The 12,983-nt window shown below is 37.6% G+C and overlaps 1 protein-coding gene across 1 annotated transcript in view; it reads right to left on the reverse strand.

The window, feature by feature from the left end:
* The window catches only part of LOC131696052 (uncharacterized), a 47,000-nt gene extending 43,456 nt beyond the window's left edge, over positions 1–3,544 (reverse strand). Inside the window, exons 1-2 of the mRNA XM_058984578.1 lie at positions 3,434–3,544; positions 2,059–2,837 (exon numbers count right to left, since the gene is read on the reverse strand). Of these exons, the coding sequence (XP_058840561.1) occupies positions 2,059–2,837; positions 3,434–3,544 (890 nt within the window). The remainder of the gene's footprint in view (positions 1–2,058; positions 2,838–3,433) is intronic.
* Positions 3,545–12,983: the final 9,439 nt, after the last annotated feature.

Below are 12,983 nucleotides of genomic sequence, written 5' to 3' on the forward strand. Positions count from 1 at the left end.
GGGACACCCTACTATGCAGTTGGTGCAGCGTCTAGAGCACTGGGGTTCATCCTCAGTATAGCCAAAAGTTTTACGGATATATATTGTTTCAAATCGCTCTACTGCTCTTTATTGCGATCAATCCTACAATGATGCTCTGAAGTGTGGAACCCATACCGCAAAAACGGCGTTGAGTGAATTGAAACCGTGCAGCCTCGCTTTGTGAGTTTCGCGCTCTGTAGATTGCCATGGAGAGATCCTTTCCGATTACCTAGATATGAAAACTGTCAGCTGATCCAACTCTGTATGTTCAAAAGAATATCGGAAGAGCTTTGTTTATCGCTGACACTCTGCAATGTCGTATAAATGACTAAGCTATTTTGGAACAAATTAACATAAACGTCGCATCTCGAGTATTACGCAATAACATTATGTTCCGATTACCATTCCGACGCACTAACTATAGTATATATGGATCCATCACTGATCTACAAAGAATTTTTAACCAGGTCGCTTAAGCATTCGATTTCAACGTTTCTCGGGAAACTCTGTGTATACGTTTCTCCAGACTTTTTAATCAGTTTGTTAACAAAATTCATTCGTTTTTTTTAAATTATGGTATGACTATTGTTTTTGTATACGACTTGATTATTATAAATAGGATAAATATTACGGCCAACATCATTGGGGTTTTAATATGTCTGTTGATGTATAAAACAAATAAATAAATAATTTATGGTTTTTTAGTGTTTCGGCCTCTCCTCGTTTCCTTTAGTGCATAAGGACACAAAACCATAACCTTATGCTACGGTTTTTAGTGTTTAGGATTCTCCTCATCAGTAACCAACACCAACTAGTTAGATAAGTCTGAACCAGCACCAAATTGGCGCTAGGTAGACACTAAAATTCGAAAGGTCACACGTCTTGCGTGAACGCTAAACTAACGTGAATTTGGTGCTGGTTTGGACTTATCTAACTAGCATTAAGTTGGTCCGAAACACTAAAAACCATACTTTGTGTTAGGTCTTGTGTCCTTATGCACAAAAATTCGATCTTCTCCAAAAAATTTCCTATTTGGGAAATTTGCATAGTACCAGGCGTTTGGTACTTATATCAAACGACAGTTTCGGTTCAGATTCCTCGTTGGCAAACAGAGCCTCTGTACATACTATCGTGATATCTCTGTGTTCACGCAAGACGTGTGACTTTTTGAATTTTAGTGACAGGCTATCGCTAATTTGGTGCGGGTATTGACTTTTCTGACTACCATTAATTTGTTGTTAGTTATTGGTGAGGAGAATCTGAAACACTAAAAACCATACTTTGTGTTAGGTCTTGTGTCCTTATGCACAAAAAACCGATCTTCTCCAAAATTTTTCCTATTTGGGAAATTTGCATAGTACCATGCGTTTGGTACTTATATCAAACGACAGTTTCGGTTCAGATTCCTCGTTGGCAAACAGAGCCTCTGTACATACTATCGAGATATCACTGTGTTCACGCAAGACGTGTGACTTTTTGAATTTTAGTGACAGGCTATCGCTAATTTGGTGCGGGTTTTGACTTTTCTGAATAGCATTAATTTGGTGTTAGTTACTGGCGAGGAGAATCTGAAACACTAAAAAACCATACTTTATGTTAGGTCTTGTGTCCTTATGCACAAAAATATGGTCATGCCCAAAATTGTTCAAATTCGGGAAATTTGCAAAATAAATAATTACTAGCTGAGCTTTTCCAGCCAATTAGGTACTATATTAACGAGTTGTTTCACTAAATAATCCATAACTCTGCTTTTTACATTTTATAATGAAAAATTTGTTTGGGCTCTTCAAATGTATGTACATAATACCTAAATTTGTAAAAGGCTAGCCTTTGTGTAGTGAAAACACACCTTTTTACCTCCCAAAGCAGGTCATCCCCTTAACTTAGCATAATTCATGTTGTTTCTCCATAAACATTAATGGATTACGACACTATAATGCGGGAATGGGAATAGATTCAACTTCCAAGCAAGCTGAAGAAGTAGATTTTTTAGATAAATCTAACCCTCATCCGTTGCTTGAAAGCTCACGTACTCACCTGATATATTTCTTATGGCCTATTTTCTCCGTTTCCTCATAGTCATCCTCGTTATCGTCCTCCTCTAAATCGTCCTCGTCATCGTAGTCATAAGTTACCGGGTAGCCTTCCCTTCCTCCGTATTTTTTATCACTCATTTCCTCCAACACAGTCTCCTGCATTTTCCTGAATGTCTTATTGTTAAAACTAAAATCATCCTCGGTACTGTTTCTGATCGGCTTATTGGCATCCTTATCAATTTCATTTGACTCCACATCCGGATATTTCTCTAAGCTTTCCTGACCGCTCGAACCATTGCCTGATGTGGGTGGCAGCGTCCCCAAGGTGGAATGGTCACTCTGTCGAGTAACATTCACTTTCCCGGTGTCAGTTAAAGTTATTTGTGTTGAGTAGAAACTCTCGTGGGTTGCCATGCTTTCAGCTGTAGATTCTCGCTTTTGACTAGTACTGCTTTGTAAACCTGAGCCCACGGTTGGGGCAATCAATCCGAACAAATTGATGGTGCTTTTATCACTTTCACCGCCACTATCGTCCACCCTGTCGAAGCTGCTCTCGTAGACATCGACGTCTCTGGTGGGCGGCGGAAGAACCACAATGTCAAGTGTTTCCGTAAACTGTGCGGTGTCGTTTCTGGGCTCGTTTTTCGCAACGGGCACAACTTCGTTCTCGGAGTCATCAATCACTTCTACGTCCTTTTTAAAATAGTACTCGTTGCCGACCTGTTTGATGTCTTCGACTTCGTCCAAGTCGCTCGGTAGGATTTTCAGCACTCGAAAGTCCTGGTGAAGAGAGAAAAGGAATAAAGTTTTAAAATTTTCAAAATTGCTCAATGCTGCTTGGAATTGGCTAGATGCACATAGAATATGGAACTCTTCGTAAAAAGTTCATAATATTTGTTTTAGGGAGCACAGTTTTATATAATTAAATTGTATTGCTACAAAAATCTGTAGTGTAACTTTCGAATTGTAACTAATTAGTTCGAGGATAAGTAATAGTTTTCGGTTCGTCATTGTATTATAATTGCGATTCAAGCTTCACACAATGGAACATATTGTTGCAAGATATAAATTTGGTGCTTTGTTAAATTGTTGTTTTTCTGGATTTACAATCCTTCAGATTTAGACAATTTTGAAGGTTATCAAACTTATTATATTACTAATCACCACGCGCCTCCATCGATCACAACGGTGACGGAAACGCGTTTCGCGTTCCACGGCATCGTGCTTAGAGTTAAGCTAAATATCGTGTAGCACTCATTCATCGAACAATTTATACAACAAACCACCCAGATCAAGGAAGCTATTCACCACTTCTTTTACTGATGTAATTTATGACCTGAGATGAATCATTGGTGCAACATTTGCCATCGAATTACCAATATCTGCAGAAGTTTGATTGCATCGTGGACGACGGACGTTGTTACAATCCGGATGACTTGACAGTTTTTGCTGCCGGCAACGAACGCTTGCTGTTTGCGAGTTTTCATCTGTAGCTATTTGGTGGTTTGTGGTTGGCGGAATCGACTGATTTTGCTACCAGTACCGGCTTTACTGCGCTTGGACAAGGGGACCCCGTACCTGAGGGTAGATATAAATCCTTACTAAAGCTTGTATTCGACATACTCAATTGCTTGTTACTCCTTAGCACGTGAGTAAAAATGACAAAATTATGAATTTAACGTTGTTTATAATGATTACTTATTAAAATTTTCATTCGTCACGCTAGTTTAGTAGTATTTATTATGATCAATCAGCCTCCCTTCGCATCTCGCTCAAAAAAGAAATCAAAAATCGCACCACTATAGCTATATCAGTTAAACAAGCGGTCAATTTAACCTATTGCTTTGTTACTTATTCACTGTGCAAACGGTATAGTATTACAGTGGAGACCCGGTTTTATCAGCACCCGATTTTATCAGCCCTCGATTTTATCCACCCTCGATTTTATCAGCTTTTTGACCCGATTGTATCAGTTTCATATGAAAATTGTTAGTTGGTAGTTTGATGGGCTCTAGCAGACGAACCAAGATGAATTCGAGGAAATCCTTTCTTGGGCATATATTTCTTATCTTAGAGATCCGAAAATTGCAAAAATAAAAATATTAATTTTTGGTTAAATTTTGCACTGTCAGACCCCCTTAAGGGAAACTTAAAGTAAATAATTAGAAAAGGTTGCTAGGTTATATCTAAGGACCAAAGAAGAATATTTTAAGAGCTTCGGTTTGTTTAAAAGACCGAAAAATATATGTCCCGATTTTATCAATGTCCCTGTTTTATCAGGCTAAAATTCGCCAAGGGGCTGACAAAACGGGTCTAAACTGTTCGATCACGAGGCGTGCAGCTAATTTCTGGATTTCAACATGAAATCCACCAGATCCCTACAGCAGTTTTTGCTTCAGGTGATCGAACAGAATCGAAATGAGCATGCTATCAAATCATAATGCATATTAAACCGAAATATAATCAATGCAATCCTCTGACATATCAACTCGACATCATACTCAAAAAATAAATCACGTTGCTTTTACATGAGAACATATGTGAATCTCATCCACCACACTTTTCACGTACATTTTGTAGGATAGACCGATAGATCAGTATCTGACTCATCAAATAATATTTATCTAGCTCACCAGGTCAAAGTTACGTGTTTTTCATATACCTGGGAAAGGAAATTCACGTATTAATTACATGAAGTCCAACATATTATGCATGTCTGTGTTTATGCAATTATTACGTGAATCTCCGTTGCGCAGTATACAGAAAACATGTAACTTCTATTTGATGAGCCAGATATATTTTATCTTTGAAACAGATAGTTTGATTTGTATGGTACTGATATATAACAATAAAAGTATTTTTAATTTTCAAACACTAAGATGTTTATATTTATTTCTTTGATTATTTTACAATTTATTATAAGGCATTCATTTAAACTAGAACTTTAACATTAAACACATTCCATAGCACATACCGCGCTAAAAAGTAATTGATCCGTAACTTTGGACCGAGAATTTGGCCATTCTTCCAATCGATCCCTGAAATTAAAGTAAATAGAATATCAGATTTATCTATTATGCAAATAAATTCAATAATACAAACCTTTCGAAGAACACAATACCAACCCAGCAAGTGTCGGTTCACGCGGTTAATTTTTTCGTACATGAAATTCACGTAAGCTGGATTATCAAAGATTGACGTCATTTAAAACTTATATGCTATTCACATAGCCGCTACATAGTTTTTACATGTGATTTATATGAATCACGTAATCTATGTCGAAAATGAAAACATTTGTATTTATGTGAATAATCACATGAAATCAAAGTGATTTATTTTTTGAGTGCAGTTTATTCAGTCTGTAACGTAACTTCTATTGATAAGTCAAGGCAAAGGGATACAGTATGATTTATTTCATCGTTACTATTATGCGTAGGACATTGTGTAAACGCTTTGAAAAAAAAATTCATCTAAACATTCCAACTCGACAATATTTCAGTTCGAATTTCTACATATTAAAGTCCCCCCCCCCTCACCACTCACTACACTCTATTGCTCAACTACCTACGCTCATGAAATTGAGCTAAGGCTTTTGAATAATTCATACAAACATACCAATGTGGTAAATCTAAAATATATTATGTTATTTTGGAATGCTATATGAAATATCATTGGTACACCCGCAGTGTTGGCAATAAAAATGATTTTTGGCATTTAATTCGATGTATCGAATTTTGAACAGATATAACTTGGTTTAGAGACATTCTAACACCATACATCCCTCGGCAAAGTTGTTCAGAATATCATGGACTACACTTCTATCTATTTGTTGGCATACTGCAGAAAGAATTGTAGTCTGTAGAATTAAAAATGCAATAAGTTAGTTTTTCCATACTAATCTCCATACAAATTTCAAACGCAATGCGCTACGCCGGGTCAACACCAATCGACCCCAAATTTTGCACATTTATTTGGGACCCCAAAAGGAACCAAAAAAGTGCTGTGCTCGGTTGATGCAGTTATGATTACGTTTTTCCATATAACAATGCCCCATCCTAATGGATTCCCCGTACATAGTCGGGGCATACATATATATATATATATATATATATATATATATATATATATATATATATATATATATATATATATATATATATATATATATATATATATATATATATATATATATATATATATATATATATATATATATATATATATATATATATATATATATATATATATATATATATATATATATATATATATATATTTTTTTTATATATTATTTTCTATTTGATTATATTGTTTTGTTTACATTACATTTCTAATTTAGTATATTAGGTGTTCAGCCACAAGTGGTGACTTTTCATCCCTATTGTTTACATGATTCAGTTAATTATTATTAAGATATAATATGCTTTCGCAGTTAAGTATTTTTTTCAGTAGGATGTTTTAAACCTACCGTAAACCGGGGTGCCTTTGATCGTCGGGGTGACTTTGATCACTCGAAACTTTTTTCGTAGATTACATATTTAGCTAGAATAGTCTGCCTAATAATTCGAATTTGTAATGAGTTTTGCTCTAAACTTATGAAGTAGTGATTTGTTATACTTTTTGAGTACATTATTCGATTTTTGAGTACAAAATATGCAAAAATCTAAACTTTTACTTTATTTTATTTTGACTAAGCATCTTAAAGTGTCTATTTTTTATACAACAAATAAATCATAGATTTTAGCAAGAATAGTAAATTCCAAGCGATTTTTTATTTTTCTTTGGTATCGGATGTGCCAAATCGATTTCTGAGAGCTTGCTTATTTAAAAAAAATTGTTTTGTGAAAGCGTAAATTCACAATATTTTTTTATATGCAATACTCCAATATGTTAAAATAGATGAAAATCTTTGTTAATTGATAAACCACTGAAATAAAACAAATTTTGCAGTTAAACATGTTTTTAGATACTTTTATTCAAGTTAGACCCGATTTATACGAATTTTGGTCAGTTGAATTTTACAGTATATTGAAATGCTGTGTACAATACCAATTAACATCTATTTAACAATGGATATCTTTTTAACATCAGTTTAAACAAACATTTGAATGAAAAACATTGACATCAAGAACTTAATGTGGGTGATCATACAGGTTATCAAAGTCACCCCGAAATATGAAAACGGACTTCAAATTGTAATGATTTTTGAAAAAATAGTGGTAAGCAGAGAATTTCAGGTAAAACCATCCAATCATGTCCTTCATACATCAGTACATGGTTTAAAAATATTAAACTTGAAAAAAATGTGTTACGTCGAAAAATATGTAATGATTACTTCGAAAAGTGATCAATGTCACCCCGGTTTACGGTACTTGTCTTGTGAATAAGGAGCTAAACAAATCTTATAAACTAACTTATAAACTATAAAGAGAGCTAATCGTTGCAATTGAAGATTGCAACGATTTTTGTCGGAAGTTGAATAATACTGTTCGTCATAATTTCTAATGTGTCTATGTTTGCGAGTCTGCCCGAACAGAATCAGGAATCAGAATATATTGGCTCAAATGGCACGTTCCCCGGACGTAGTCGGGGATTTGTGCCTTGCCGTGTGTTTTCATCATTTCCTGAGCGGAAGGAAAGGACAAGGAGGTGTGGGGAAGTAGAATTGGAAGGGAGGGAAAAATAACAGCACAAAACAAAAATAAACAACAGGTAAGTTAAACTCACAAGTAGTTCAACTTGCCTGCGAATAAGCCTAAAGCTCTTTACCACATTGGATAAGAAACTTTAGTATGTCTCTGAGTTTCAGTCGACCAAACATGGTTTCGTCTATATAAGGACGGCTGAAGACTCGAAATCGCAATTGCGCTACCGCTGGACAGTTGCATATCAGATGATATGAGGTTCCGTAGTCGGATTCACAAAGATCACATGAAAAAGACTCAGCGCGCTGAATAGTTGCCATGTGATAATTGAGTTTGCAATGGCCGGTTAAAGCCCTGGTCAGCATGCCGCAGTGGAGCTTCGAAAAATGTAAGAGATTTTTCGAAACCACTGGGCATGGTTGTTCTAGAAACGCCTTTGTTTGGCGACACGTTTGTAGATTTCTCCAATAATTGCGGTGCTCGGACGAAGCCCAGGACCGTATTTTTTCCCTTATCCAACTTGTCGAAATTGGCAGCGCGGGCTCAGGACCAACGAAGTCAATCGCTGAACCTGCCCTGGCCAATTCGTCAGCCCATTCATTTCCAGTAATACCGCAATGTCCGGGCACCCAGACAAGGTAGATAGTATTGACAATGCTTAGTTCTTCGATTTGGGTTCGGCACGCGATCACTAGCTTGGACCGGGATTTGTCTGAGTTAAGGGCCTTGATTGCAGCCTGACTATCGGAGCAGAAGTTTATAACTCTGCCGGACAAACTCAGTTGAAGGGCCGATTGCACCCCGCACATAATCGCAAAGATTTCTGCTTGGAATACAGTACAGTATCTACCTAGTGAGTGAGATTGTTCCAATCTCATTTCACGACAGTAGACACCAGCACCGGCACGTCCCTCCATCAGAGAACCGTCAGTATAACAAACCACTTGCGTTTGTTGTTGTCTTTCCATAAAGCCAGACAACCACTCCTCTCGAGAGGGAATCTTCACATGGAATGTCCTGTAAGGAAAACTACAAGTGAGTGTAATATCGCTGGGAGCAAGAATATCTTCACCCCATGTAACCATTTGTGACCACAATCGTGTATGACTGGTAGCAAGATCAACATGATTACTGTTCCAAAGCCCAGTAACCTGCAGTCTGTATGCACATGATAGTGCTTCTTGTTTTAAGTGTATGTGTAATGGTTTGATATTTAGAAGTGCCTCAAGAGCAGCAGTCGGAGTCGTGGTGAAAGCACCAGTCAACGCCATGAGCGCCATTCTTTGCAGATGGTTTAGCTTTGACTGGACTGTCACCACCTCTCCCCTCTGCCACCACACAAGGCATCCGTATGACAGTATTGGACGTACAATTGTCGTGTAAATCCAATAGATGTATTTAGGTTTGAGACCCAGGTCTTTCCAAAAGTTCGTCTGCACTGCCCGAAGGCCATGCACGCTTTCTTGACTCTGAACTCAATGTGAGCAGACCAATTCAGTTTGGAATCCAATATGACTCCAACGTATTTGACTTGATCCGCACACAGTAGCTCAGAATCAAAGAACTGCAAGGGACGAACCCCGGTTGTTATTCGCTTCTTCGTGAAAAGAACCATTGAAGTTTTGCTTGGGTTAACTGATAATTTAACTTGTTGACACCACTGTTCGACAGCTCTTAATGCCTGTTGCATTAAGTCAAAGATTGTTCCGATGCAAAATCCAGTAATTAGTATTTGGTAATCGTCAGCAAACCCGTAGGTTGGAAATCCAAGCTCAATGAGTTTCTTCAACAAGCCGTCAGCTACTAAGTTCCATAACAAAGGTGACAGAACGCCGCCCTGAGGACAACCGCAAATACTCAACTTCCGTATCTCAGCCTGTCGCAGTGACGAGCAAAGTATGCGGTTACTAAGCATTGCGTTTATCCAACCTGAGATACATGCAGGTATCCCATGACCGCGCGTCGCTTCCAGAATAGACTGGAAGGACACATTGTCAAAAGCACCCTCAATATCTAGGAATACACCCAAGCTAGATTGCTTGAGCGAGAAGGCTTTCTCAATGTTGTAAACAACATCGTGAAGCAGAGTGATCGTAGATTTCCCACACTGATATGCATGTTGCATTTTGTGCAGTGGATATTCAACTAAACTAACGTTCCTGCTGTGATGATCGATTATCCGTTCCAAAGCTTTCAGAAGAAAAGAACTTAAGCTGATAGGCCTAAAACTCTTGGCTTCTTCATAGCTTGAGCGCCCCCCTTTGGGAATAAATCTAACAGTTATTTCTCGCCATGCTTTCGGGATATACCCGGTAGCAAGACTGGAAAGCAAAATCTTTTTCAAGACATGTTTAAGAATATCAAATCCCTTTTGCAGTAGCACGGGAAGTATTCCATCTTTTCCGGGTGATTTGTATGGAGCAAAGCTGTCAACTGCCCACTTGACCGATTCAGTGGAAACCAATGTGCGTGCTAACGCCCACGAGTCCGAATCACCAGAATGAGATCTGTGAACATTGTTCAACTCCGGATCGATACAACCTGGAAAGTGTGTGTCGAAGAGACAATTAAGAACATTTTTTTCGTCCGTCACATAAACACCATCTCTGGTTTTCAAGGAGTTCATCTGAAAATCATTCGATTTGGAGAGAATTTTATTTAATCTGCTAGCCTCGTTCAGACTAGAGACATTAGTGCATAGGCTTTGCCAGCCAACCCGTTCTGCAGATCTAAGACATTTCTTATATGCACTACGAGCTGACCTGAAATCCCTGGAGTCATCACGCTGACGCCGGTTCCAAGCTCTTCTCATAACTTTCTTCATTCTTTCAAGTTCAGCCCTCCACCAAGGGGTTCCCCTAGTCGATTTAACAGTACGAAGTGGACAAGCTTCTTCGTAGGATGCTAATATGAATGAGTTTGTCGTATCCACGACGTCATCTAAGTCGTCTAGTTGACTAATTGTTGGAAAATATCCATGAAATTTAGTCGCCAAGTTTTCCAAAAAGAGGTCCCAGTTTGTAGATTTAAGATTACGATATGTCACCACATTGAAGGTGACATCAAAATGATCGAAAAATATATATTTATGATCGGATAGAGACGGTTCAGTTTCATTTGGAACCTGCCAATTTCCCAGTTCATGCACAATTCTATCAGAGCAAAGTGTTATGTCTAACACCTCCTCCCTCCCAGACCTCGCAAAAGTTGGTCGGTTTCCCACATTCAGAATATGAAGATTTGTACTACTTATGTACTCCATCAGTTCAGAGCCTCTCAGATTGATGTCTGAGCTGCCCCAAATGATGTGATGAGCATTCGCATCACTGCCGATAATGAGCGGAAGCCCATTTCTGCTACAATATGATACAACGCTTTTGAAATCATCAGAAGGAGATGATTCGTTATGCGGTAGGTATGCTGAACAATATATATATATTTTTTCTACGTTTCCGACAGTTAATGTAACTGTGACAACACAGATATCGCGAGTTGTGAGCTCCGATATGAGACACGCGTCAATAGCCTTATTTGCAAGAATGCAAGCACGAGGGATTTCACGTGGGTTAGTCATGCCTGTCTTGTTGTAAGCAATGAAGGCAGCGTTAAGTAACTTTCCAAAATAGAAGTTTCCTTTATGGAAATACGGTTCTTGAACCAATGCTATGGAAGCTTTACCTTCCTGCATGAGTCGAGATAAATTCATAGTTGCTGTACGTTTATGTTGGAGATTGACTTGTGCTATTCTATCCATTGTTGATTAGAGAACTGTACATTTCATCTCCAACGCAAATTGCACAACATTAGAGAACACCAAGCGAGTTGGGATGTTAACGCATTTAGCGAGCCATATCAGGTTTAAATGGGACATGATCATTTGATTCCCACGATTTGCGAAGAAAATAATGGTCCACTGTGTCAGAGATTCGCATAACACAGTAAGGGCAAAACCCAAAATGCTCCGTGCGCGACTGGCATATTTTAGACCCTCCAGTCATTAAGTCCTCGGCACGGAACTACACCTTGACTTAGGGTCTCCTACTTTCAGTCGCCTCCTACGACATGGCAGCAGGACTCCAGTGGCTCAATTCTAGGCCGGATACCACACGGCCTTTACAGTATAAACTTGAAAAAAATGTGTTACGTCGAAAAATATGTAATGATTACTTCGAAAAGTGATCAATGTCACCCCGGTTTACGGTACTTGTCTTGTGAATAAGGAGCTAAACAAATCTTATAAACTAACTTATAAACTATAAAGAGAGCTAATCGTTGCAATTGAAGATTGCAACGATTTTTGTCGGAAGTTGAATAATACTGTTCGTCATAATTTCTAATGTGTCTATGTTTGCGAGTCTGCCCGAACAGAAACACATAACAGAAATATTTCAAAACTATATCTCGTATTGTTACTTGTTATAAATTTTTGTTATTTTAACTACTAACGAGACCTAATTTATAAGACAATATATTACAAAAATTGTGTTCTGTTATAATCTTGTTATTTCATTCTGATCGGGTGTGCAACTCATTTGTGCTAAACCATGGAGGGACGCTTCAAAATAATTTTCAGAATTTTATTCTGAATCCTTTGAAGCGTTTTCTTCCTAGTAGCACAACAACTTGCCCAGATTGGCACTGCATATAACATTGCCGGTCTAAATATTTGTTTATAAATTAATAGTTTGTTCTTTAGGTAGAGCCTTGAATTCCTATTTATAAGAGGGTATAAACATTTTATATATTTGTTGCATTTTGTTTGGATTCCTTCAATGTGATCCTTAAAAGTGAGTTTTTATCGTGAATCAAACCCAAGTATTTAACTTGATCTGACCACGTTAAATTCAAACCATTAAATTTAATAATATGGTTATTATTTGGTTTAAGAGAAGAAGCTCTTGGCTTATGCTGAAACACAATTAATTGTGTTTTTGCCGCATTTGTGGAAATTTTCCATTTTTTCAGATAATCATTGAAAATATTCAAGCTTCGTTGCAGTCGACTGCAGATAATACGAAGACTCCTACCAGTGGCTTAGATGCTAGTATCATCACAGAAAAACGACTTTTTACAGCCTGTAGGTAGATTTGGAAGATCAGAGGTAAAAATATTGTATAGGATTGGTGCGATGCGTGATCCTTGAGGGACGCCTGCTTTAACGGGTAGCTTATTAGATTTACAATTCTGATAAGAAACCTGTATATATTTTCTTTCTTTTTAAGAAACCGACTCTTTAGTCCCCAGTTGTAGCCTCAAAACCTTGTTTGATTATTTAGCATAA

Source organism: Topomyia yanbarensis, unplaced genomic scaffold, assembly GCF_030247195.1.
Source record: "Topomyia yanbarensis strain Yona2022 unplaced genomic scaffold, ASM3024719v1 HiC_scaffold_65, whole genome shotgun sequence".
NCBI classification, from domain to species: Eukaryota; Metazoa; Arthropoda; class Insecta; order Diptera; family Culicidae; genus Topomyia; species Topomyia yanbarensis.